General features: G+C 46.2%; 1 protein-coding gene across 1 annotated transcript in view; it reads left to right on the top strand.

The window, feature by feature from the left end:
• The first annotated feature begins 4,928 nt into the window (after positions 1-4,928).
• LOC120928076 overlaps positions 4,929-26,172 on the top strand; it is a 203,399-nt gene continuing 182,155 nt past the window's right edge. Inside the window, exon 1 of the mRNA XM_040339165.1 lies at positions 4,929-5,211. Coding sequence (XP_040195099.1) covers positions 5,190-5,211 — 22 coding nt within the window. The 5' untranslated portion in view covers positions 4,929-5,189. The remainder of the gene's footprint in view (positions 5,212-26,172) is intronic.

The raw sequence follows: 26,172 nt of genomic DNA on the forward strand, positions 1-26,172 counted from the left end.
ATTATTATAGTTTTTATTATTATTATTATTATTATTATTAGTATTATTATTATTATTATTAATAATAATACTAATAATAATAACAAAAAAAACTATAACAATGGTTTTTAAACCTTACTATTTTAATTATAATAGAAATTATTCCAAATGTTTTTTGTTCTTTCGGATTTTAGAATTTTCTGATTTTCTTTGTTATTTTCAGATTTTCGTTCTTTCAAACTATCGGATTTTCGTTCTTATTTTCAAATCTTTGTTTTTGAATTTTCAGATTTTGGTTATTCCGAATTTCCGATTTTGGTTCTTTCGAAGTTTTGTATTTTCGAATTTCATATATTCGTGCTTTTGAATTTTTGTTCTTTTAAAAATTATGTTTTGTAAAAAATTTGTCAAACGGTCTCTTGTTAATTCAGATGTTTCTGAATTAACAAATATGCTGACTTTTGCCGAAATACAAATTCGGAACGAAATGAATTGCATATGTCTAGAAAACAGCCTTTAAACTCCTCTGCTGATAAACTAATAACATTTTCCATGTGTTCTTTTTTGTTTTCTTTTAAATCGTTTTTTTTTGTTTGTTTTTTGAATTATTTGTTATGATCCATATTCGTTATTTCAAATAAATTATTATTATCCGTAACTTCAGATACATTTTAATTTGTTACATTTCATTCGTTTAGATGTGGTATTTGTGATTTCATTAATTCGTAATAATTCAAAAGAACAAAAATTCTAAATTCTAAAACCCATAAGAACGAAAATACGAAAATTTGGAATAACGAAAACCTGAAAATTCGAAAGAACGAAAAATCGAAAGAACGGAAATTCGAAAGAACGGAAATCCTAAAATTCAAAAGAACAATTTGAAATTCGAAAGAATGAAAATTCAAAAATCAGAAAGAACGATAATTTGTAACTTTGGATTATTTCATTACATTCACTAACAGCCAAATTTGAAAAGGATTTCCAATACCTATAATTTAAAAGTTTATAACTATTATTATAGTTTTTATTATTGTTATTTATTATTAGAAATAATAATAATAAAAATAATAATAATAATACAAAATAAAAATAATAATAATAATACAAAAAACTATAACAATGGTTAATAAACCTTACTATTTTAATTATAATAGAAATTATCTGAATGTTTTTTGTTCTTTCTGATTTTTAAATTTTTGTTCTTATTTTCGGATTTTTGTTGTTATTGTTTTTCGCATTTTTGTTTTTGAATTTTCTGATTTTGGTTCTTCCGAATTTCATATTTTGGTTCTTTTGAATTTTTGTACTTTCGAATTCTGTATTTTCATGCTTTTAAATTTTTGTTCTTTTAGAAAATGTTGTTTTCTAAAAAATTTGTTAAACGGTCTTTCGTTAATGCAGATGTTTCCGAATTAACAAATATGCTGACTTTTGCCGATATATGAATTCTGAACGAAACAAATTGCACATGTCTAGAAAACAGCCTATAAACTCCTCTGCTGATAAACTGCTAAAAATGTTCATGTGTCCATACATACAGAATAAGAACAGATACCGAGAATTACACCCGGCATACAGGAGAAGAGAAGTGGTACTGTGCAGAGTCCATACATACAGAATAAGAACAGATACCGAGAATTACACCCGACATACAGGAGAAGAGAAGTGGTACTGTGCAGAGTCCATACATACAGAATAAGAACAGATACCGAGAATTACACCCGACATACAGGAGAAGAGAAGTGGTACTGTGCAGAGTCCATACATACAGCATAAGAAGAGATACCGAGAATTACACCCGACATACAGGACAAGAGAAGTGGTACTGTGCAGAGTCCATACATACAGCATAAGAAGAGATACCGAGAATTACACCCGACATACAGGAGAAGAGAAGTGGTACTGTGCAGAGTCCATACATACAGCATAAGAACAGATACCGAGAATTACACCCGACATACAGGACAAGAGAAGTAGTACTGTGCAGAGTCCATACATACAGCATAAGAACAGATACCGAGAATTACACCCGACATACAGGAGAAGAGAAGTGGTACTGTGCAGAGTCCATACATACAGCATAAGAACAGATACCGAGAATTACACCCTGCATACAGGACAAGAGAATTTCCTACTATGATGTGAACTAGGATGGAGACAGCGAATGAATGCAAAATTGATTAAGTCTCCTGATAGAGTTCTCTGAGGTGAAAAAAAAAAAAGAGAATTACACCCGACATACAGGACAGGAGAAGTTGTACTGTGCAGAGTCCTTACATACAGAATAAGAACAGATACCGAGAATTACACCCGGCATACAGGACAGGAGAAGTGGTACTGTGCAGAGTCCATACATACAGAATAGGAACAGATACCGAGAATTATCTCTCCTCCACATCCTCCTGGTAAGTGCACACATTAACCCCGTCATACCTGGAGTGCTCACACATAAGCCACATAAGAAGTGGTACTGTGCAGAGTCCATATATACAGAATAAGAACAGATACCGAGAATTACAAGCGACATACAGGACAAGAGAAGTGGTACTGTGCAGAGTCCATACATACAGAATAAGAACAGATACCGAGAATTACACCCGACATACAGGACAAGAGAAGTGGTACTGTGCAGCGTCCATACATACAGAATAAGAACAGATACAGAGAATTACACCCGACATACAGGACAAGAGAAGTGGTACTGTGCAGAGTCCATACATACAGAATAAGAGGAGATACCGAGAATTACACCCGACATACAGGACAAGAGAAGTGGTACTGTGCAGCGTCCATACATACAGAATAAGAACAGATACAGAGAATTACACCCGACATACAGGACAAGAGAAGTGGTACTGTGCAGAGTCCTTACATACAGAATAAGAACAGATACTGAGAATTACACCCGGCATACAGGACAGGAGAAGTTGTACTGTGCAGAGTCCATACATACAGAATAAAAACAGATACCGAGAATTACACCTGGCATACAGGACAAGAGAAGTGGTACTGTGCAGAGTCCATACATACAGCATAAGAACAGATACCGAGAATTACACCCGACATACAGGAGAAGAGAAGTGGTACTGTGCAGAGTCCATACATACAGAATAAGAACAGATACCGAGAATTACACCCGACATACAGGAGAAGAGAAGTGGTACTGTGCAGAGTCCATACATACAGAATAGGAACAGATACCGAGAATTATCTCTCCTCCACATCCTCCTGGTAAGTGCACACATTAACCCCGTCATACCTGGAGTGCTCACACATAAGCCTATGTTTGACACATGCTCCAGATAGAAGCTCCAGAAGCCTATCTGTGCAGTCTTGGGCCATGTGACGCGGGGGCCCATGTAACATGAGGGGGTTCCCTCTCATTATCAGGCGGGGGTCTCCTATTCCTCCATCACCCCCCACTCCAGAGCGGGCCAGGCTTGTACAAGTAAAGCACATCGCTCTTCACCCCAGGCATGGGCTGCTCTTCGCTCATTCCTCCTGTCAGAACATTACTCCGAGGCTTCTTGCTGTGAAAATCATTGCTTTCTGTAAACAGTAGAATGACAAGGTGATATTCAGAACCAGATACAGTCCAAAAGTTGCCATTAAAAAAGGGTGAAGACTCCCACTGCCCATCCACAGAAGTAAAGAGCACACCAGAAACACCTCATCTGTCCTCTCATTCTTGTCACACCAGGCTGACTCAAAACCCCTCCACTAAATAAATGGTGTGCGATCCGATCCGCCCACCCAAAGAGAAACTTTCCTTTAAGGGGAATTCTACCCACCTACATACAAAATAAGAACAGATACTGAGATTTACACCCGGCATACAGGACGTCCTATGATAATTCCTTACACTGAGTGATCAGGGGTAGACATGTGCACTGCTGAAAAACTTGTTTTTGTCTTGTTTTTTTACATTTTTTCGAAAATTCGAAAATACAGAATTTGTAAATTAGAAAACTCAAAAATAAGAAAGGAAAACCCGAAAATAAGAATGAAAAAAAAATCCAAAAATCACAAAATAGAAATAATAATTAACTAACAATAACTAACAATTAAATTATAGGTATTGGAATTTCCTTTCAAATTTGGCTGTTAATGAACATAACAAATACAATTCATCCGAAGCTACGATTTATCCGAAATAACGAATGCCGCATCTAAACAAATGGAACAAAACTAAATAATAATAAATAATAAACTTTTATTATTATTATGATTATTATTATTATTGTTATTTATTATCATTATTATTATTATGTTACTTTACATTTGTTTAGATACAGCATTCGTTATTTCGGATAATTCGTAACTTTGGATAAATTCGTATATCCCTAACAGCCAAATTTGAAAGGAAATTCCAATACCTATAATTTAATGGATGAAAAGGTATGGACAACAGTGGGACTGTAGCAGTGCTATATATGAAACAAGATAGCAAATATTTTTAATAATTTATTAAAAGTATATCATAAAGAGTTTCTTTATGATATACTTTTAATAAATTATTAAAAATATTTGCTATCTTGTTTCATATATAGCACTGCTACAGTCCCACTGTTGTCCATACCTTTTCATCCATTATTATTTGGTATGAGGTGCGTTTTTGTGTATAATTGCAATCTAGGCTAATTGGACCCAATCCACTTTTACCTATAATTTAATAGTTGGTAATAGTTAAGTTATTATTAGTTAGCTATTATTTCAGATTTTTGAATTTTCGGATTTTCATTCTTTATAATCTTCACTCTTATTTTTGGATTTCAGAATTTTTGGATTTTCAAATTTCCGGATTTTCGAATATCTGAATTTTAGGATTTGTTAGAATTTCCAAATTTCAGAATTTTCCATTTTCCGAATTTCCAAAATTTAGAAGCTTTGGATTTTAAAATTATGAATTTCCCAATGTAGAATTTCTGAATTTTCGATCTTCCGTCCTATGATAATTCTGTACACTGAGTGATCGAGGGGATCTCCCATCTATTATAATTCTGTACACTAAGTGATAGGGGGGATCTCCCGTCCTATGATAATTCTGCACACTGGATTGGGGAGGAGCTCTGTACACTGCTTGGTTGGGGAGTAATAGTAATTCAAATTAATGTAACCACTCCCAGAAACTGAAACTTCTGCTAAATGCATCTTTCACTTGAGTTTCAAAAGGTTTGAGAACTTAACAAGACTTAGAGCTGTCGGTGATGACCGGGCTGGATGTGACAGGTAATATTGGGCAGTGACCCCTGTGCAGGGAGTTCAGTTTGAGAATGTATATGATGTGTACTGTATATGACAACGACTGATCCCAGATGTGATATACATGAGGGGGGAGGGGGCAAGCAGGCAAGTCGGGACACTCTCTACGTTGCAGATAGAGAAAGGAGCTGTGTGTTAGTGGGCATCCTGAAACTCCTGCTCGCCCCCTCCCCCCTCAAGAGGCTTTCTCCACACCAGGGAGAAAGCCTCACATTACTGTGTGGAGTTACAGACAGAAGAACAGGAAGTGAGCATTTCTCAGAAGAAATAAGGACATTTAAAAGCAAACTGGAAGGGTGAGGTAAGTGAAGGAGGACTGCACCAAGGTAAAGGAAGCTATTTAGGGGAAATATTTTTTTCCTTTACAACCCCTTTAAGGCTGCTTTCACATTGGAGTGGGCGGGGTTTTGATGGTAAAACACCGCTAGTTTTAGCAGCGCTTTACCGTCATTGCAGACTTGCACGAGCATCAGGAGCGTGTGGCACAATGTTGGCTATTGTGCGCAGGAGCCATCTACAGCTGATGGTAAATTCCGATGTTCGGCGGCTCCTTACTGTGCATGCGCAGTTTCGGGCAGGCATTATTCGACAGGGGACCTTTCTCAACAGGACACCGGCAGCACTCATGCAGCCCCAGACCATGACACTCCCACCACCATGCTTGACTGTAGGCAAGACACACTTGTCTTTGTCCTCCTCACCTGGTTGCCGCCACACACGCCTGACACCATCTGACACCAAATAAGTTTATCTTAAGCCTCGTACACACGGTCGGACATCCGACAAACTTTCCCTTGGATTTTTGTCCGACGAGATTTGTCCGGTCACACCCATAGCATACACACGCTCTGACTTTTCTGAAAACTTTTCTAAAACTTTCCCAACATCACGTGGTTTTTCTGCTCTTTTCTGCTCTTTATCGCCACCCTTTGGTTAACTTCTGCTATTGTTGGTTGATTTTAACATTGGTTCTGGGCATGCGTGTTTGTACTTCGGACAAAAGTCCGATGGCTTGCTGTACACACGGTCGGACCAGGTACCATCGGACTTTTGGTGTCGAAAAGTTTGTCCGTTTGCAGACTGAACTTTTTGTCCGACGAAACACGAAAAAGTTGGTCCGATGGAGCGTACACATGATCGGACAAATGTGAAAACTTGTTGCTTTTGAAGTTTGTTGGCCGAAAGTCCGACCGTGTGTACGGGCCTTTAGTCTCATCAGACCATGGGACATGGTTCCAGTAATCCATGTTCTTAGTCTGCTTGTCTTCAGCAAACTGCTTGTGGGCTTTCTTGTGCATCATCTTTTGACGAGGCTTCTCATATCGAAAGTGAAGCGGTTACTCACCATAAGATTATTTTCGTATGACAGATTTCAATGTCAGAAGTGATGTAATGTGTTGAATTGTTTTGTATGTGTTCTTTTTTTTCTGAGCATGCATAGTCTTGCACTCTTTTATATAAGTGCTATATTTAGAGTAGCTGAGATCCCCTATGTTCCTCTATACATCATAGTAGTAATCACAAAATTAAATGAGTACTAATAATGGGGCAGAACAAATATGAGAACTGAGATTTCCTTTAGTTGAACTAACAAAAGTGTGTCCATTCTAGAGCTGGTAATATTGAGGGTATTCAGTATAATTTTAAAGAACTGTTTTTGTGGGTAAGCGACATAGGGGAGGAGTAGGGACGGTATAAAAGTGGGAAGTATGTGCAGGTGAGGGAGAGGAATGTGGAGGGTCTAACAGTGGGCACTATGTACAGGAGAGGAGTGTGGAGGGTATGACAGAAGGCACTATGTACAAGAGAGGAGTGCAGAGGGTATGACAGAAGGCACTATGTACAGGAGAGGAGTGTGAAGTGTATGACAGTGGACAGTATGCACAGCAGAGGAGTGTGGAGGGCATGCCAGTGGGAAGTATGTACAGGAGAGGAGTGTGGGGGGGTATGACAGACGGTAGTATGTTTCTCGGAGCCGGAGAGGAGTATGGAGGGTATGACAAAGAGCAGTATGTACAGGAGAGGATTGTGGAGGGTGTGATGGGGGCAGTATGTACAGGAGAGGAAAGTGGAGAGAAAGACAGTTGGCAGTATCTACAGGAGAGGAGTGTGGAGGGTAAGGTTGGGTTAAAGTATGTACAGGAGAGGAGTGTGGGGGGTATGACAGTGGGCAGTATGAATAGGAGAAGAGTGTGGAGGGTATCACAGTGGGCGGTATTTACAGGAGAGGAGTGTGGATGGTACGATAGTGGGCAGTATTTACAGGAGAGGAGTGTGAAGGGTATGACAGTGGGCAGTATGTTCAGGAGAGGGGTGTGGAGGGTATGACAGCTGGCAATATGTACAATAGAGGAGTTTATGAAAGTGGGCAGTATGTACAGGAGAGAAGTGTGGACGGTATGATACCGAGCAGTATGTACATGAGATGAGTGTGGAGGGTAAGACCGTGAGCAGTTTGTACAGAAGAAGAGTGGGGAGGATATGACAGTGGGCACTATATACAGGGGAGAAGTGTGGAGAGTAAGGTAGTGAGCAGAATGTACAGGAGAGGAGTGTGGAGGGTATAACAGTGGGCGCTATGTATAGGAGAGAAGTGTGGAGAGTAGGGATGAGCTTTGTGTTCGACTCGAATGTATGTTCGACTCGAACATCGTCTGTTCGTACGTTCGTCGAAATTCGAACAAAATGGGTTCGCTCCAAATTTGAGTGACGCGCAACGGCCCATAATTCACTGAGGCATTGCACGCTGATGATTGGTCAAGCATGCACTATGACCCTGCATGCTTGGCCAATCACAGCGCGCAAAAAACGGAGAGCCATAATTGGCCAAAGCCAGGGTGGCTTTGGCCAATTATGGCTCAGGGGGTTTAGTACACGCCCCACACTATGTAAGGCCGCCTGCAAGTCGGCTGTGTGTAGTGTGTTGCGGCGTTGTTAAAGAACAGATCAGACAGTCAGTCAGTTAGAGAGAGAGAGAGAGAGACACACAGTGTCTTTTCTACCAGATAGATAGATAGATAGAGCAGGCAGGCTAGTCAGTTTAGTTAAATTTACAGTGTGTAGAGGATATAAATATATATATATATATATATATATATATATATATATATCCTAGGAGTTGTACATATATTTATACACTGTATAGCTTAGCTAGATCAGCTATTCCTATTTGTCAGGCAGTAGATTGTGTAAGCTGCAGTGTTCTAACGTGTTGTATTGCCTGTGTGCTGTTTAGTTTACACCTAAACGTACTCGGTGTTACTGCACGTGTGCTGTTTATTTGCACATAAACGCAGTTGCTGTTACTGCACGTGTGCTGTTTAATCACACATAAACGCAGTTGCTGTTACTGCACGTGTTTTGTTTATTTGCCCATTAACGCAGTTGCTCTTACTGCACGTGTGCTATTTATTTGCACATAAACGCAGTTGCTGTTACTGCACGTGTGCTGTTTATTTGCCCATAAACGCAGTTGCTGTTACTGCACGTGTGCTGTTTAATTGCACATAAACGCAGTTGCTCTTACTGCACGTGTGCTATTTATTTGCACATAAACTTAGTTGCTGTTACTGCACGTGTGCTGTTTAATTGCACATAAACACAGTTGCTGTTACTGCACGTGTGCTGTTTATTTTGCCATAAACGCAGTTACTCTTACTGCACGTGTGCTGTTTATTTGCTCATTAACGCAGTTGCTCTTACTGCACGTGTGCTATTTATTTGCACATAAACGCAGTTGCTGTTACTGCACGTGTTTTGTTTATTTGCCCATTAATGCAGTTGCTCTTACTGCACGTGTGCTATTTATTTGCCCATAAATGCAGTTGCTGTTACTGCACGTGTGCTGTTTAATTGCACATAAACGCAGTTGCTCTTACTGCACGTGTGCTGTTTATTTGCCCATAAACGCAGTTGCTCTTACTGCACGTACTCAACTTTCTTTAATGTGACATGTCACTGTCGTCAGCGCTCCCCGATTCTCATTTTTATTGTGCAATGTAATTTTGCTTAGGGCCCCAGGGAGGTCAGGGTCGGCACTGGGTCTTGTAATGACCTGGGGGGAGTGGTGGCGGGGAAACTCATGCTATTTTTTTCAATGATTTTTATCCATATTGTAGGGACCAAACATTACATTAAAGCCGCAAGCAGTATTAATTTACTTTTTTCTGAGAGTATTCTCATTTTGTGCAGGGACATTTCTAAACACGTGCCACTACTATCGACACGCAGCAGGTACGATATTTAAAGGAATTTTTCTTTTTCTTTTCACTTTAAGCATCATTAAAATCGCTGCTCCAGAAAAAACTACAGTTTTTAAAAGTTTTTTTTCCATTGATACATGTTCCCTGGGGCAAGACCCGGGTTCTCAAAGATGTTTTCCAACAATAACTTGCATATTGGACTTTAAAATGAGCACTTTTGAATTCGAAATTTCGAGTCCCATAGACTTCAATGGGGTTCTAAATGTTCGCGCGAATGTTCGGTCTGTTCGAACGTTCTGGTGCGAACCGAACGTGGGGGTGTTCGGCTCATCCCTAGTGGAGAGTATGACAGTGGACACTATGTACAGGTGAGGAGGATGAAGGAATCTGGGAAGGAAACATATAAAGGTTTGTGGAAGGATGTTTAGGGACTGCGCAGTGGTTAAGCGGGTCATACATGGATTGAAATTAAGCCAATTAAGCAGAGACCAGCCATAGTCAATCTATGTATGGGCTAGCTGGTTTTACACAAGTCAATCTATTAATGGACTTGAGTACAACCAGCCTGTCAGGTTTTTCCCAAAACAATCAGTGCTGCCAGCTATAATTAGAAACACTGATCATTGTACGCACTGGCAGAACACAATAACACTGCAGGAGTGATTCCCCCATCCACAGGTCAGCAGGTGAGAGGGTGTGTGGGGACAGGCTGGGGAGAGATACTAGTCAGTGGCTGGGTAGGCACTGGCTAGTATCAGAGCCAGATACACACAGGTTACATACGCCACGATCGTTAGAGCGAGAACAATAATTCTGGTACTAGACCTCTGTAACTCTAAACATGTAACCTAAAAAAATGTAAAGCATCGCTTTGTATACAAAAAAATGTGCTAACTTTAGGGTTTATTTTTAAATTTTTTATGAATGAAACTATTTCTTTGAAAAAAAAAACAAGTTTGAAAAATTGCTGCGCAAATACAGTGTAACATAAAAAGTTGCAAAGACCACCATTTTATTCCATAGGGTGTCTGCTAAAACAATATATATAATGTTTGATGGTTCTGCGTAATTTTCTAGCAAAACAAATGATGATTTTTACATGTAGTAGAGAAGTGTCAGAATTGGCTTGGTGGCAAGGGGTTAATTATCATAAGTAATATCAGTGCCGATCCTAACATCTCTGGGGCCCTAAGCAAAGTTCTGCTAAGGGGACCTTTACGGCAGCGAAAAATGGGAGTGGTTTACACCGAATAGTGGGAGTGGCTTATATGGGCGTGGCTCTGAGGGGGTGTGGTTAGAGTCTGAGATGAATGAGGGATCTAGGGAGAAAGAAAGAGGGTGAGTAAGAAAGAGGGAGAGAAAGAAAGAGAGAGAGAGAGAAAGAAAGAAAGAAAGAAAGAAAGAAAGAAAGAAAGAGAGAGAGAGAGAGAAAAAGAAAGAAAGAGGGATGGAGGGACAGCAGGCCCAGATCCTTCACCACAATAGAAATCTGTATTCCAGAAAGTTTAACAAATCAGCAGATAAAGATCCTCCAAACACCTGGTGTTGGCGCTTCAATCATCCCAGCACCATGGTTGTTATGGTGTCAGGATGATTGAAGCGCATTATTTCTATTATTACATTGCAATATAAAATGAAATCATTCAACTCACCATAATGCAGAATCAGTGGAAGCCCGGAGTCCCTCCTTGCATCAGGCATTCCCAGCAGAGTCCCTCCTTGCATCAGGCATTCCCAGCAGAGTCCCTCCTTACATCAGGCATTCCCAGCGGAGTCCCTCCTTACATCATGCATTCCCAGCGGAGCCCCTCCTTACATCAGGTGCCCCCAGCGGAGCCCCTCCTTACATGAGGTGTCCCCAGCGGAGCCCCTCCTTACATCAGGCGTCCCCAGCGGAGCCCCTCTTTACATCAGGCGTCACCAGCGGAGCCCCTCCTTACATCAAACGTCCCCAGCGGAGCCCCTCCTTACACAAGGCAATCCCAGCGGAGTCCCCCCTTACACCAGGCGTTCCCAGCAGAGCCCCTTCTTACACCAGGCGCCCCCACCAGCGGAGTCCCCCCTTACATCAGGCGTCCTCACCAGCGGAGTCCCCCCTTACATCAGGCGTCCTCACCAGCGGAGTCCCCGCCTTACATCAAGCGTCCCCACCAGCGGAGTCCCCCCCCCCTTACATCAGGCGTCCCCACCAGTGGAGTCCCCCCTTACATCAGGCGTGCCCACCAGCAAAGTCCCCCCCTTACATCAGGCTTCCCCACCAGCGGAGTCCCACCCTTACATCAGGCTTCCCCACCAGCAGAGTCCCCCCCTTACATCAGGCGTTCCCACCAGCGGAGTCACCCTCCTTACATCAGGCATTCCCAACAGCAGAGTCCCCCCCTTACATCAGGCGTTCCCACCAGGGGAGTCCCCCCCTTACATCAGGCATTCCCAACAGGGGAGTCCCACCCTTATAATGAGTATGATCGCCAGCAGCAGAGACTCTCTCCAGTCTTCAAGAAAATGGCAGCCGGCGGAGACATTGTCTCTGCCCGGCCGCGGACCTCTATCGGCGGCGAAAGCGGTCTTCAAGAAAATGAGGGCAGAGACATTGTCTCTGCCCGGCCGCGGACCTCTTGCGGCGGCAGCGGTGGATGCTGTGCCACCTGATGTAAGGGGGGGACTCCGCTGGTGGGGACGCCTGATGTAAAGGGGGGACTCCGCTGGTGGGGACGCCTGATGTAAGGGGTGGACTCCGCTGGTGGGGACGCCTGATGTAAGGGGGGGACTCCGCTGGTGGGGACACCTGGTGTAAGGAGGGGCTCTGCTGGGAACGACTGGTGCAAGGGGGGACTCTGCTGGGATTGCCTTGTGTAAGGAGGGACTCCGATGGGAACGCCTGATGTAAGGAGGGGCTCCGCTGGGGACGCCTGATGTAAGAAGGGGCTCCGCTGGGGATGCCTGATGTAAGAAGGGGCTCCACTGAGGATGCAGGATGTAAGGAGGGGCTCTGCTGGGAATGCATGATGTAAGGAGGGACTCCGCTGGGAATGCCTGATGCAAGGAGGGACTCCGCTGGGAATGCCTGATGCAAGGAGGGACTCTGCTGGGAATGCCTGATGCAAGGAGAGACTCCGGGCTTCCACTGATTCTGCATTATGGTGAGTTGAATGATTTCGGAGTAGTCAGAGAGTGCAGGTGTGGAACGACTGGTGCAAGGGGGGACTCCGCTGGGATTGCCTTGTGTAAGGAGGGACTCCGCTGGGAATGCCTGATGCAAGGAGAGACTCCGGGCTTCCACTGATTCTGCATTATGGTTAGTTGAATGATTTCGGAGTAGTCAGAGAGTGCAGGTGTGCACTGGAGTAGTCAGAGATGTGCAGGTGTGCACTGGAGTAGTCAGAGATGTGCAGGTGTGCCCTGGAGTAGTCAGAGAGTGCAGGTGTGCACTGGAGTAGTCAGAGATGTGCAGGTGTGCACTGGAGTAGTCAGAGATGTGCAGGTGTGCCCTGGAGTAGTCAGAGATGTGCAGGTGTGCACTGGAGTAGCCAAAGAGTGCAAGCTGCACTGTGAAAGACAGAGAGTGCATGGATGCACAGAGAAAGTTAGAGACCCAAATCTGAGGGTCAGAGCAGTGAGGGGCTGCTACCTGTATGGACGGTATTGGCAGTAGTCTGTAGGAGACAGACGAGAGCCTGAAGCAGGAGGCCTGAGCAGCATTGCTGTATTTATAAGCCAGGAGGCTGAAGTTATTATTTGGTACTGACGGTGAAAACCCCCTGCCAGGGAAAACCTATGATTTTTGTTTTCTTGAACTTTTCTTAATAAAAGTGGGCCAACAAGCCCTGAAATTGGATTTCTAGCATCGATTGCTCTCGCTAGCGGGTGCTACACATGAGCTAAGCACAGAGGCGTTGCTAGGGGGGTGCGGGGGGTGCGGTCCGCCCCGGGTGACACCCGCTAGAGGGGTGACACCATGCCGATTAAAAAAATTTTTTTTTTTTTTAGCTGACATGTGGGGGGGGGGGGGGCAGCTCCCCCCCCCGCGACTGCAGCGATGAGCGCCGCGGTACAAGAGGAGGGGTTGCGGGGTGACACCGCAGCACTATCCATCCCCTCCTCTCACAGCCACGGGCTGTTAGCGGTGGTCGGCAGTCGGCACAGCCCCCTCCTCTCTGTTTGTGTGTACAGAGGGGGAGGGGCCGAGGGGACCTTCTGTCCATGTGCCGTGGCGCTGCCTGCGATGATCTGAGGTACTGAATGGGAGGGGGGGTGTTTGCACCTGGGGGGATTTCACTGAAGGGGTGGGGGGATGTACTGAGGGGGTGTTTGCACTGAGAGGGTTTTCACTAAGGGGGGTTTGCACTGAGGGGGGGTTGTACTAAGGGGGGGGGGGTGTTTGCACTGGGGTGTTGCCCCGAGGGGGTTTGCACTGAGGGGGGGTTGCACTGAGGGGGGATTTTCACTGAGGGTGGGGTTGCACTAAGGGGGGGGGTGTCTGCACTGAGGGGGTGTCTGCACTGAAGGGGGGTCTGTGTAACATGCAGGGGTCCATAGGTGCAGGTGGCTGTGTAATGTAAAAGGGTCCAGAGGTGAAGGGGCTGTGAGATGTAAAGGGGTCCAGAGGTGCTGTGTAATGTAAAGGGGTCCAGAGGTGCAGGGGGCTATGTGATGTAAAGGGGTCCAGTGGTGCAGGGGCTGTGTAATGTAAAGAGGTGCAGGGTGCTGTGTAATGTAAAGGGGCCCAGAGGTGCAGGGTGCTGTGCAATGTAAAAGGGTCCAGATGTGAAGGGGGCTGTGAGATGTAAAGGGGTCCAGTGATGCAGGGTGCTGTGTAATTTTAAAGGGGTCCAGTGATGCAGGGTACTGTGTAATTTTAAAGGGGTCCAGTGATGCAGGGGGCTGTGTAATGTAAAGAGGTCCAGAGGTGCAGGGTGCTGTGTAATGTAAAGGGGTCCAGTGATGCAGGGGGCTGTGTAATGTAAAGGGGTCCAGAGGTGCAGGGTGCTGTGTAATGTAAAGGGGTCCAGTGATGCAGGGTGCTGTGTAATGTAAAGGGGTCCAGAGGTGCAGGGTGCTGTGTAATGTAAAGGGGTCCAGTGATGCAGGGTGCTGTGTAATGTAAAGGGGTCCAGAGGTGCAGGGGGCTATGTTATGTAAAGGGGTCCAGTGGTGCAGGGGGCTGTGTAATGTAAAGGGGTCCAGAGGTGCAGGGGCTGTGTAATGTAAAGGGGTCCAGTGATGCAGGGGGCTGTGTAATGTAAAGGGGTCCAGAGGTGCAGGGGCTGTGTAATGTAAAGGGGTCCAGTGATGCAGGGGGCTGTGTAATGTAAAGGGGTGCAGTGATGCAGGGTACTTTGTAATTTTAAAGGGGTCCAGTGATGCAGGGGCCTGTGTAATGTAAAGAGGTGCAGGGTGCTGTGTAATGTAAAAGGGTCCAGAGGTGAAGGGGGCTGTGAGATGTAAAGGGGTCCAGTGATGCAGGGTGCTGTGTAATTTTAAAGGGGTCCAGTGATGCAGGGTACTGTGTAATTTTAAAGGGGTCCAGTGATGCAGGGGGCTGTGTAATGTAAAGAGGTCCAGAGGTGCAGGGTGCTGTGTAATGTAAAGGGGTCCAGTGATGCAGGGGGCTGTGTAATGTAAAGGGGTCCAGAGGTGCAGGGTGCTGTGTAATGTAAAGGGGTCCAGTGATGCAGGGTGCTGTGTAATGTAAAGGGGTCCAGAGGTGCAGGGTGCTGTGTAATGTAAAGGGGTCCAGTGATGCAGGGTGCTGTGTAATGTAAAGGGGTCCAGAGGTGCAGGGGGCTATGTTATGTAAAGGGGTCCAGTGGTGCAGGGGGCTGTGTAATGTAAAGGGGTCCAGAGGTGCAGGGGCTGTGTAATGTAAAGGGGTCCAGTGATGCAGGGGGCTGTGTAATGTAAAGGGGTCCAGAGGTGCAGGGGCTGTGTAATGTAAAGGGGTCCAGTGATGCAGGGGGCTGTGTAATGTAAAGGGGTGCAGTGATGCAGGGTACTTTGTAATTTTAAAGGGGTCCAGTGATGCAGGGGCCTGTGTAATGTAAAGAGGTGCAGGGTGCTGTGTAATGTAAAAGGGTCCAGAGGTGAAGGGGGCTGTGAGATGTAAAGGGGTCCAGTGATACAGGGTGCTGTGTAATTTTAAAGGGGTCCAGTGATGCAGGGGGCTGTGTAATTTTAAAGGGATCCAGTGATGCAGGGGGCTGTGTAATGTAAAGGGGTCCAGTGATGCAGGGGGCTGTGTAATATAAAGGGGTCCAGTGATGCAGGGGGCTGTGTAATTTTAAAGGGGTCCAGTGATGCAGGGGGCTGTGTAATTTTAAAGTGGTCCAGTGATGCAGGGGGCTGTGTAATGTAAAGAGGTCCAGTGATGCAGGGGGCTGTGTAATATAAAGGGGTCCAGTGATGCAGGGGGCTGTGTAATTTTAAAGGGGTCCAGTGATGCAGGGGGCTGTGTAATTTTAAAGGGGTCCAGTGATGCAGGGGGCTGTGTAATGTAAAGGGGTCCAGTGATGCAGGGGGCTGTGTAATATAAAGGGGTCCAGTGATGCAGGGGGCTGTGTAATGTAAAGGGGTCCAGTGATGCAGGGTGCTGTGTAATTTTAAAGGGGTCCAGTGATGCAGGGGGCTGTGTAATTTTAAAGGGGTCCAGTGATGCAGGGGGCTGTGTAATGTAAAGGGGTCCAGTGATGCAGGGGGCTGTGTAATGTAAAGGGGTCCAGTGATGCAGGGGGCTGTGTAATGTAAAGGGGTTCAGGGTACTGTGCAATGTAAAGTGGTCCAGAGGTGCAGTTGTGGAGAGGGGTACACAGTAGTAACAAAAAGATATTGAAGGATGCAGAGGTATGCAGGGGGCACAGTGGGGTGTTTTTACATTTTAACGTGGGGGGGGGGTGCCAGATATTGGATCCGCCCCGGGTGCCAAATGCTCTAGGTACGCCCCTGGCCTATAGGCTCCTGAGATGTGAATTCCGGTTCTGGAGAAAGAGAGGTGGGGGGAGGGGACAAAGAAAAATGGAGAGAAAGAAGAAGGGATAGAACGAACAATAAAGATGCATAGGGAGAGAGAGAAAAGGGGAAGAAAGGAGAACAGAGAGCAAACAGTAGGGTAAAAAAATATTTGAAAAATGTTATTGGGGGGGGGGGGGGGTGACACCATATTTTACCGCACCAGGTGACACCAACCCTAGTGACGCCACTGGCTAAGCAACCCCCAGATATCCCAACACATAAACAAGTTGAACTGGATTGACTGTTGTCTTTATTCAACCTATGTTTCTAACATAGGATGCATAGTTGTATTGGTCCTTATGTATGTGTACAGGAGGGAGAACTCATCTCCTTTAAGCGCCACTGGGGTTCCATCATTAGCATTTACACGTTGCTATGCATGCAAGGGTTTGCACATACTGGGGTAGATTCAGATAGATTAGCGGATCTTTAGATCCGCGTAATCTGCTTTACGATCCGCCGGCGCAAGTTTTTGAGGCTAGTGCTGTATTCAGAAAGCACTTACCTCAAAACTTGCGGCGGCGTATCGTAAATCCCCCGGCGGAATTCAAATTCCGAGGCTAGGGGGCGGCTACAATTTAAATCAGGCGCGTCCCCGCGCCGATTCAGCAGCGCATGCGCCATCCGCGATTTTTCCCAGCGTGCACTGCTCCAAATGACGTCGCTCGGACGTCATTGGTTTTGGCGTGAGCGTAACTTGCGTCCGGCCGTATTCTGAATCGACTTACGCAAACGACGTAAACATTCAAAACTCGGCGTGGGAACGACGGCCATACTTAACATAGGATACCCCTCACATAGCAGGGGTAACTATACGCCGGAAAAAGCCGAACGCAAGCGACGTAAAAAAAAAGCGTTCGTTTCTGAATCAGCGGAACTCCTCATTTGCATATTCGTCGCGTACAAAAAACGAAACGCCACCTAGCGGCCAGCGGGAGATTGCAGCCTAAGATCCGACGGTGTAAGTCGGTGTAAGTCATCTTAAGGAGATCTATGCGGAACCTGATTCTATGAATCAGCCGCATAGATCCGACCATTGCAACTCAGAGATACGACGGCGTATAAGGAGATACGCCGTCGTATCTCTATCTGAATCCGGGCCACGGAGTCTTGCTTGTGGGCTTAGCGGGAGGTGGTGGTGCCAGGCAAATTATTCCCCGCTCTCTTTGGCCATATAAAGGACGAGCCATGCGGCTACGTGCATCGTGCTGTTCTTTTGTCCTGAATACCACCACCGCTCCACCTTGTGACGAAGACGTGATGACGAAACGCGTTAGAGGGTGACTACGCGGCTCACCTGTCACTCACAGCAAGCGTCATCCCGGGACTCATCGTGGCCGGCAATAATTACGGTCTCCAGGTGATGGTGAGCTGTATTGCTGTATACTGACAGTTTTAATTTATACACCTTCATTCATACACACGGGGGTTTGAGATTTATTAATAAAGTGACAATATTACACGATGTGGAGCATCCCCTTGTACAGGCATACCCCACTTTTAAGTACACAATGGGACCAGAGCATGTATGTAAAATGAAAATGTACTTAAAGTGAAACACCTTTTTTCACTTCTAGGGTTTAGTAGGGGGTCAGGGGCTGTATTTGGGGTGTCAGGAGCTGTAGTTGAGGTCTCAGGGGCTGTAGTGGGGGTCTCAGGGGCACACTGGAACAGGGCGGACTATGCTCTCGAAGCTTCAGCTCCTTCTAGTGCGGCTGCAAAATGTCTGTACAGTACTTGTAAGGCACTTTACATACACTCGGGGGTATGTCCTTACTCGCGAGTGTATGTAAAGTGAGTGTACTTAAAGCGGGGTATGCCTGTATTTTTGCATGTGACACCTGCTTTGTTGAGCTGTTCAAGTTAAAGAGGTTGTAAAGGTAATTTTATTTTTCCCTAAATAGCTTCCTTTATCTTAGTGCCGTCCTCCTTCACTTACCTCATCCTTCCATTTTGCTTTTAAATGTCCTTATTTCTTCTGAGAAATCCTCACTTCCTGTTCTTCTGTCTGTAACTCCACACAGTAATGCAAGGCTTTCTCCCTGGTGTGGAGAAAGCCTCTTGAGGGGGGGGGGGGGGCGAGCAGGCAAGTCAGAACGCTCTCTACTTTGCAGGGTGCTCACGAGGTGGAGCGGTGGTGGTATTCAGGACAAAAGAACAGCACAATACACGATTGAGGATCATTTGCATGAATTTTTTATCATCTCACTGAAAGGGTTTTTGTACTATATAGCCCTCAGCTTTTCATAGTTTGCACTTAAAGAGGATGTCCGCTGAAAAAAATATATTAAAAGCCAGCAGGTACAAATACTGCAGCTGCTGACTTTTAATATTAGGACACTTACCTGTCCTGGAGTCCAGCGGCGTCCGTAGCAGAGGATGAGCGATCGCTCGTCTCTCTGCTGCTCCCCCCTCCATCCACGCTGAGGGAACCAGGAAGTGAAGCTCTCCGGCTTCACTACCCGGTTCCCTATGGCGCATGCGCGAGTCGTGATGAGCCGTGCTGATTGGCTCCCGCTGTGTTCTGGGAGCTGTGTGTTTCCCAGAACACAACGGGGGGGACGGGACGGGACGGGAGGTGACGTCCTGCCCGCAGTCTACCCGCAGACTGTGTGGCTGGAAGTGGGTGCAAATACCTGTCTTTAGACAGAGGTATCTGCACCCCCCCTCCCCCCTGAAAGGTGTAAAATGTGACACCGGACGGGGGGAGGGTTCCGATCAGCGGGAGTTCCGCGTTAGGTTGGAGCTCCGCTTTAAGCACAGATGGAGTTGGTATTCTTTTAATCATGCTTTATGGAAAAATCATTTAACTCATTGCATGGAATCACTTAGCACTGAATATTTTTTGTTTTATTAGCGCTGTTAATGTTTTGATTTTATATCTAAGCATATTTTTAATGTTCAATTATATTACGATGTCATGTTTTTTAATGAATAAAACATGTCTTGTTACATTGACTCATCTTCTAGCCATGCCAGATCTACCTCATTTAAAGTCCCAAACCCTCTTTTTCTTGCACACGGTATGATAGGTTACAGCAGGGGTCTCAAACTGGTGGCCCTCCAGCTGTTGCGGAACTACAATTCCCATAAGGCATTGCAAGGCTGACAGTTACAAGCATGACTCCCACAGGCAGAGGCATGATGGGACTTGTAGTTTCGCAACAGCTGGAAGGCCGCTAGATTGAGACCCCTGGGTTACAGCCTTATAAATGCCAACCAGTGCAACGTGTCAGGGACCACCAGTGCCAAATATCAGGGAACACCAGAGCAAAATGTCAGGGACCACCCCCATGCCAAATGTCAGGGTCCACCACCAGCGCCGAATGTCAGGGACCACCACCAGTGCCGAATATGAGGGACCACCACCAGTGCCGAATGTCAGGGACCACCACCAGTGCCGAATGTCAGGGTCCACCACCAACGCCGAATGTCAGGGACCACCACCAGTGCCGAATGTCAGGGACCACCACCAGTGCCGAATGTCAGGGACCACCTCCAGTGCCGAATGTCAGGGTCCACCACCAACGCCGAATGTCAGGGACCACCACCAGTGCCGAATGTCAGGGACCACCACCAACGCCGAATGTCAGGGACCACTGTGCCTATACCGGAGAGAGGCGGACATCAACGATCAATGTTCTCATATAGTATACCTGACACAGCGGGACATCCCCGCTGTGTCATACAACTGATATCCAATAATAATCCTCGCTCCGTACGGAGATAGCAGGCGGTGGGGGCGGTATGGCAGGGAGGAGGAGGAGGGGGAGGAGAAAGAGGACACCTCCTCCATGGGCGGCACAGACCGGGGGCTATGAGACCCTAGGGTGACCACATTTCCAAACTACCATTCAGGGAAACCCTCCCTTCCCAAAAATCAGCTTGTTCTGTAACGAATCACAGCACAGTGATTGGACACAAGAGGCGGGATTTATGATTTCTCCAATCACAAGCAGGGGGCGGGATTGTGCTCCTCCAGGCATTCCCGGCCAGGACAAATACTGTCAGTGAGTAAAACGGTGATGTGGCGGCCTTTTTTGGGGGCATCAGATTGGCCCGGGGGGGTGGCTGTGTCAGTTTCATTCCGGGACACTGTATTGTCCTGGAATGAAGGTGCCCGGGACAGATCTGCAAAATGTGGGACTGTCCCGGGCAATCCGGGACACGTGGTCACCCTAGAGACCCCCTCTGCCCACACCATATCTGCTTCCTTCCGGCTGAGCTCAGGAGAGGGATAGAAGCCAGTCATACAGTCTTACAAACAGGAAGTCAGCAGGCAATAATGTTTTTTCAGCAAGTTCAGCAGCGTATTTCAGAGGAACTACAGAGCTCAGAAGAACATGGATGGCAAAGTTGGTGAAGCTAGGAGATCAGCAACAAGGACACGGGAAAAAAATTGTCCAGAGTTTGCCCAGAGTTCTGCTTTAACCTAAGGTGACCAAATTTTTTAAATGAAATCTGGGGGCATATTTTTTTTACTAGTAATGGCGGCAATCAGCGACTCTCTGCCCGTCGCCGCCCGCCTCACAGCCTGTCAAGTCTCACTCTCCGGGCCCCGGCTACTACTGGGTGGGGTTCGGAGGAAGATCACTCTGCCAGGGAAGGCAAGGAGATAAACGGGCAGGCGGCTGGCCGGGACTCAAGCCAAGGCAGAAGAACATGCGAGCGGAGCTGAATGGGCATGCACCCGAAACTGAAGAAATATTCCCTCCGCTCCAACCAGCACATGATCATCAGAAAGGGGCAGCTGCCAATCAGGGCCCATCCCCAATGCCTGCCAGTGCCTGTGCCATCAGTGATGCCTATAAGTGCCATCTAGCAGTGCCACTCATACGTACCCATCAGGGCAGCCTTTTAGTGCCCATCAGTGCCTGCCAGTGCCACCCATCAGTGCCCATTTGTGCTGCCTATCAGTGCTCATCAGTGCTGCATATCAGTGCCACCCATCAGTGCCGCCTACCAGTGCCCATTAGTGCCGCCTATCAGTGCCCTTCGTCAGTGTCCATCACTGTCACCTCGTTGGTGCCACCTAATCAGTGCCACCTTATCAGTGCCCGTCAGTGCCGACTTATCAGTGCCCATCAGTGAAGGAGAAAACATACTTATTTACAAAATGTTATAACAGAAACAAAAGAAAAACTTCAGTCTTGTTCAGTCTTTTTTTATTTGTTTAGAAAAAATATATAAAAATAAACGCAGAGGTGATCAAATACCACCAAAAGAAAGCTCTATTTGTGGGTACAAAATGATAAAAATTCTGTTTGGGTACAGCAGGGGTGGGCAACCTGTGGCACTCCAGCTGTTGCAGATCTACAAGTCCCATCATGCCTCTGGGAGTAATTGTAACTGCCAAACTGCCAACCCCATCATACTTTTAGGAGTAATTGTAACTGCCAACCTTGTGTAGCACTACCCCCGAAGTAGCCGCTGATTCCTTCGGGATCGGCGTATTAAGTTACCCGGCAATATGTCTAGGGATGATAGCAGTGAGCCAAAACAGTGAGCGAATGTGCAGACAGTGAATAAAGGTTTTTCCGATGCTTTATTTCCAGGCCAACATCAACATTAAGTGGGAAGAACAGGTTGATGAAAGAAAGAAGAACCTTGCAGTATCAGGCCTGGATATTAGTTGAGCAGCCTGTGACGGTATCGGTATGATATCCCCGTCAAAGATTCCCTTCTTCCATAAGAACATCACCCAATATTCCACTAGGAGGGATATTCCTGAGATCGCCCATTAAGCCACACATTAGTCCAGGCTTACTGCTAGAACAAGACAGACTTTAATGTTATAACACACAGCTTATATGTCATTTCCAAAACTGTTACAATGACAAATCTCCGCCCCCCTCACACTGGGGCTTCCATACAGATGATTAGGCAGACACGACGGAGTTGTACTGAATACATTAACTAGACAGCTCGACCCCGCATATAGAGAGATAATTACCACACTGGAGCAATCAGAATAATTAACACAAGCCACTTAAACACAGATCTCCTTCACACAACACAATAGATCAATTAACCTTTAGAAATAGTGAGGGGACGTTAGCACGTCAATAACCTGCTAGCCGAGGACAGAATCACACAGGGCAAGCAGGGAGAATTAAACTGAGACATATAGGCAAATGCATCACACAGCCCTTGCTCAATAGAGTACCAAGTTATAACTTGTCGCCACTCTCAGACGGAGTGGGTAAAGTGCCCCCGGACAGACCTCTCTCACAAGCCTGGCAGCCGAAGCGTCACTTAGGATTTGCTGGGAGGAACAGGTCTCTCTCACAGACCTGGCTCTAGGGGCCTCTGCCACAGGCCAATTACTTTAGCTGAGCTAAATGGATGAACAGAGCGAATCCTCCCAGTGGATTTTTAGCATAGGTCACCGGGTGACAGCAAAGCGTACCTGTCAGCATTCCGGTCACCAGATTCCCGAATCGGACGGTACTCAGCCTGAAATCCTCTCAATAGAACCCGGAACCCAGTAGGCTTCTGGAGTCCCATTTTACCTCCGGATGAGGGTTTGTGCAGTCTGCAATTTTGGCCTGGAGGGCCGCGCTGGCGGGGTCCATGGATGCGCGCACCCTGAAGGTGGATGCTGCACCTGGAACCGGGACCCCGCAAAGATTTTAGAACACATGACACCTGTCACAGATATACCCTTCCCCAGCATGCCTTGCGAGGGAAAAACTCCTCTAATTGGCTGCTGAGGAAAACTCACTCTGCCAGAACCCCACTGGTGCCAACTGCTGGCCAGGGATGGTAACGCATCCCTGGAGCACAGACAGACCCAGTGGACCTTTCTGGAATGACAGAAGTCACAATTTAAATAAAATTGTGAATGGGAGCAAAATAACTCTCCCATTCCCCACTAACTTTAGCGTAGTGCCCATGCTGAAAGTAAGGGGGCGCTACACTTGCAATGCCTCATGGGAAATGTAGTTCCACAACAGCTGGAGCGCCACAGGTTGCCTACCCCTGGGGTACAGTGTAGCATGACCACGCAATTGTCATTTAACCACTTGCTTACTGGGCACATAAACCCCCTTCGTGCCCAGGTGAAATTTCAGCTTCCGGCACTGCGTCGCTTTAACTGACATTTGCGCGGTCGTGCGACGTGGCTTCCAACAAAATTGACGTCCTTTTTTCCCCACAAATACAGCTTTATTTTGGTGGTATTTAATCACCTCTGCGGTTTTGTTTTTTTGCGCTATAAACAAAAAAAGAGCGACAATTAAAAAAATATATATATATTTTTTACTTGTTGCTATAATAAATATCCGAATTTAAAAAAAAATATATATTTTTTTTTTCTCAGTTAAGGGCAATACGTATTTTTCGACGTATTTTTGTAAAAAATAAAAAAAAAATCTCAATAAGCGACTGGTTTGCGCAAAAGTTATAGCGCCTACAAAATAGGGGACAGAATTATGATTTTTTTTATTATTATTTTTTTTACTAGTAATGGCGGCGATCTGCGATTTTTATTGGGACTGCGATATTGCGACGGACGTATCGGACACTTTTGACACAAATTTGGGACCATTCACATTTATACAACAATCAGTGCTATAAAAAATGCACTAATTACTGTATAAATGTGACTGGCAGGGAAGGGGTTAACACTAGGGGGTGAGTAAGGGGTTAAATGTGTATCCTGGGTGTGTTCTAACTGTGTGGGGGGAGGGGGGTGACTGGGGGAGGTGACCGATGCTGTGTCTCTATGTACAAGGGACACAGATCGGTCTCCTCTTCTCTGACAGCACGTGGAGCTCTGTGTTTACACACAGAGCTCCACGTCCCTGCTGTGTTACCGATGATTGCGTGTACCCGGCGGACATCGCGGCCGCCAGGTACATGCATCGGCTCTTCAGCGATGCGCCGGGACAGTGTTTACCCGCTGCGCGCCACCCAGAGGCGCGTGCGGGTAATGCACTTGAAATGACGTCCAAAGACGTCCAGTTGGCACCTGAGAGCCGCGCTGTTGACGTCTTTTGTCAATAGCGCGGGTCTCAAGTGGTTAAACAGCGACAGCTCTGAAAGCTGAAAATTGGCTTGGGCAGGAAGGGGGTGTAAGTGCCTGGCATTGAAGTGGTTAAAGCACTCTGACTGCCAATCAAATCTCCTGTCACTTAATTAAATGTTTACCTTACAGTCCTGTTCACATGCTGTGTTTGCTTTGCTTAAAGCGGTTCTCCACCCTAAAGTGAAGTCCCGCTGATCGGAACCCTCCCCCCTCTGGTGTCACATTTGACACCTTTCAGGGGGGAGGGGGGTGCAGATACCTGTCTAAAGACAGGTATTTGCACCCACTTCCGGCCCGGCATTCACGGGCAAAAGACGGGCATTGCGTCACATCCCGTCGCCCCCCCCGTTGTGTGCTGGGAACACTCGGCTCCCAGCACACAGCGGGAGCCAATCGGCGGGCGCGGTGCGACTCGCGCATGCGCCGTAGGGAACCGGGCAGTGAAGCCGGAGCGCTTCAGAGAGAGAGAGGAGGACCAGAAAACCAGAGGATCAGCAGAGATGGGGGTTACTACTGAGCAGGGGATCTGCTGAGTGGGGGTACTACAGAGCAGGAGTTCTAGTGGACACCTTTAAAACAAATAGAAAATAAACACACACACACAGGGCATTTGCCAAGCCTCACTGAAGCATCAAAAACACTTAAAAAAGCATGTTGGTGCGATAGGCGCTTTAATGTGTGTTGAAGCAAGTGTAAATGAGTCCTAAAGGTGCATTTGTGGCACACAATTTAACCACTTGCTTACTGGGCACATATACCACCTTCCTGCCCAGGCGAAATTTCAGCTTTCAGCACTGTCACGCTTTGAATGACAATTGCGCGGTCCTGCGACGTGGCTCCCAAACTAAATTGACGTCCTTTTTTTCCCCACAAATTTTTTACTTTTTGCTATAATAAATATCTAATGAAAAAAAAAATTGTTCTCAGTTTAGGCCGATACGTATTCTTCTACATATTTTTGGTAAAAATAAAAATCGCAATAAGCGTATAGTGATTGGTTTGCGCAAACGTTATAGCGCCTACAAAATAGGGGATAGAATTATGACATTTTCTTTTTATAATTTTTTTTTTTACTAGTAATGGCGGCGATCTGTGATTTTTGTCATGACTGCGATATTACGGCGGACACATCGGACACTTTTGACACATTTTTGGGACCATTCACATTTATACAGCGAACAGTGCTATAAAAATGCACTGATTACTGTATAAATGTTACTGGCAGAGAAGGGGTTAACACTAGGGGGCGGGGAAGGGGCAGGGCCGTTTGAAGGAATTTGGGGGCCCCAAGCAAAATGGACATGGAGGGCCCCAAACCCCAGAAACCCCCCCCGCACGCAAAGCCTACAGGTACCACAGCATAGCGATACAGTTTACGTTCACCCACACGTTATATAAATAAAAAATGTTTACAGTGCAAATACTGCTGTTGCATATAATGTGCCGCAGCAAACGCGTGTAGCTGAATTGCGAGTGTTCTGCATGGAATGCAGGGGTCAGATATGTCCTGGGGAGAGGGCTAGTGCTAGAGAGGGGAGAGATAGATATGTGCTGGGGGCAGAGGCGGTCGGTGCTCAAATTTGTTTGGGGGGGGGGGGGCGCAAACTGATTCTAAAAAAAAGAAACATCAAATGCAGCCACCGTGCCCCATCAAATGCAGCAACCGTGCCCCATCAAATGCAGCCACCGTGC

This window comes from Rana temporaria, chromosome 2 (genome assembly GCF_905171775.1).
Source record: "Rana temporaria chromosome 2, aRanTem1.1, whole genome shotgun sequence".
NCBI lineage: Eukaryota > Metazoa > Chordata > Amphibia > Anura > Ranidae > Rana > Rana temporaria.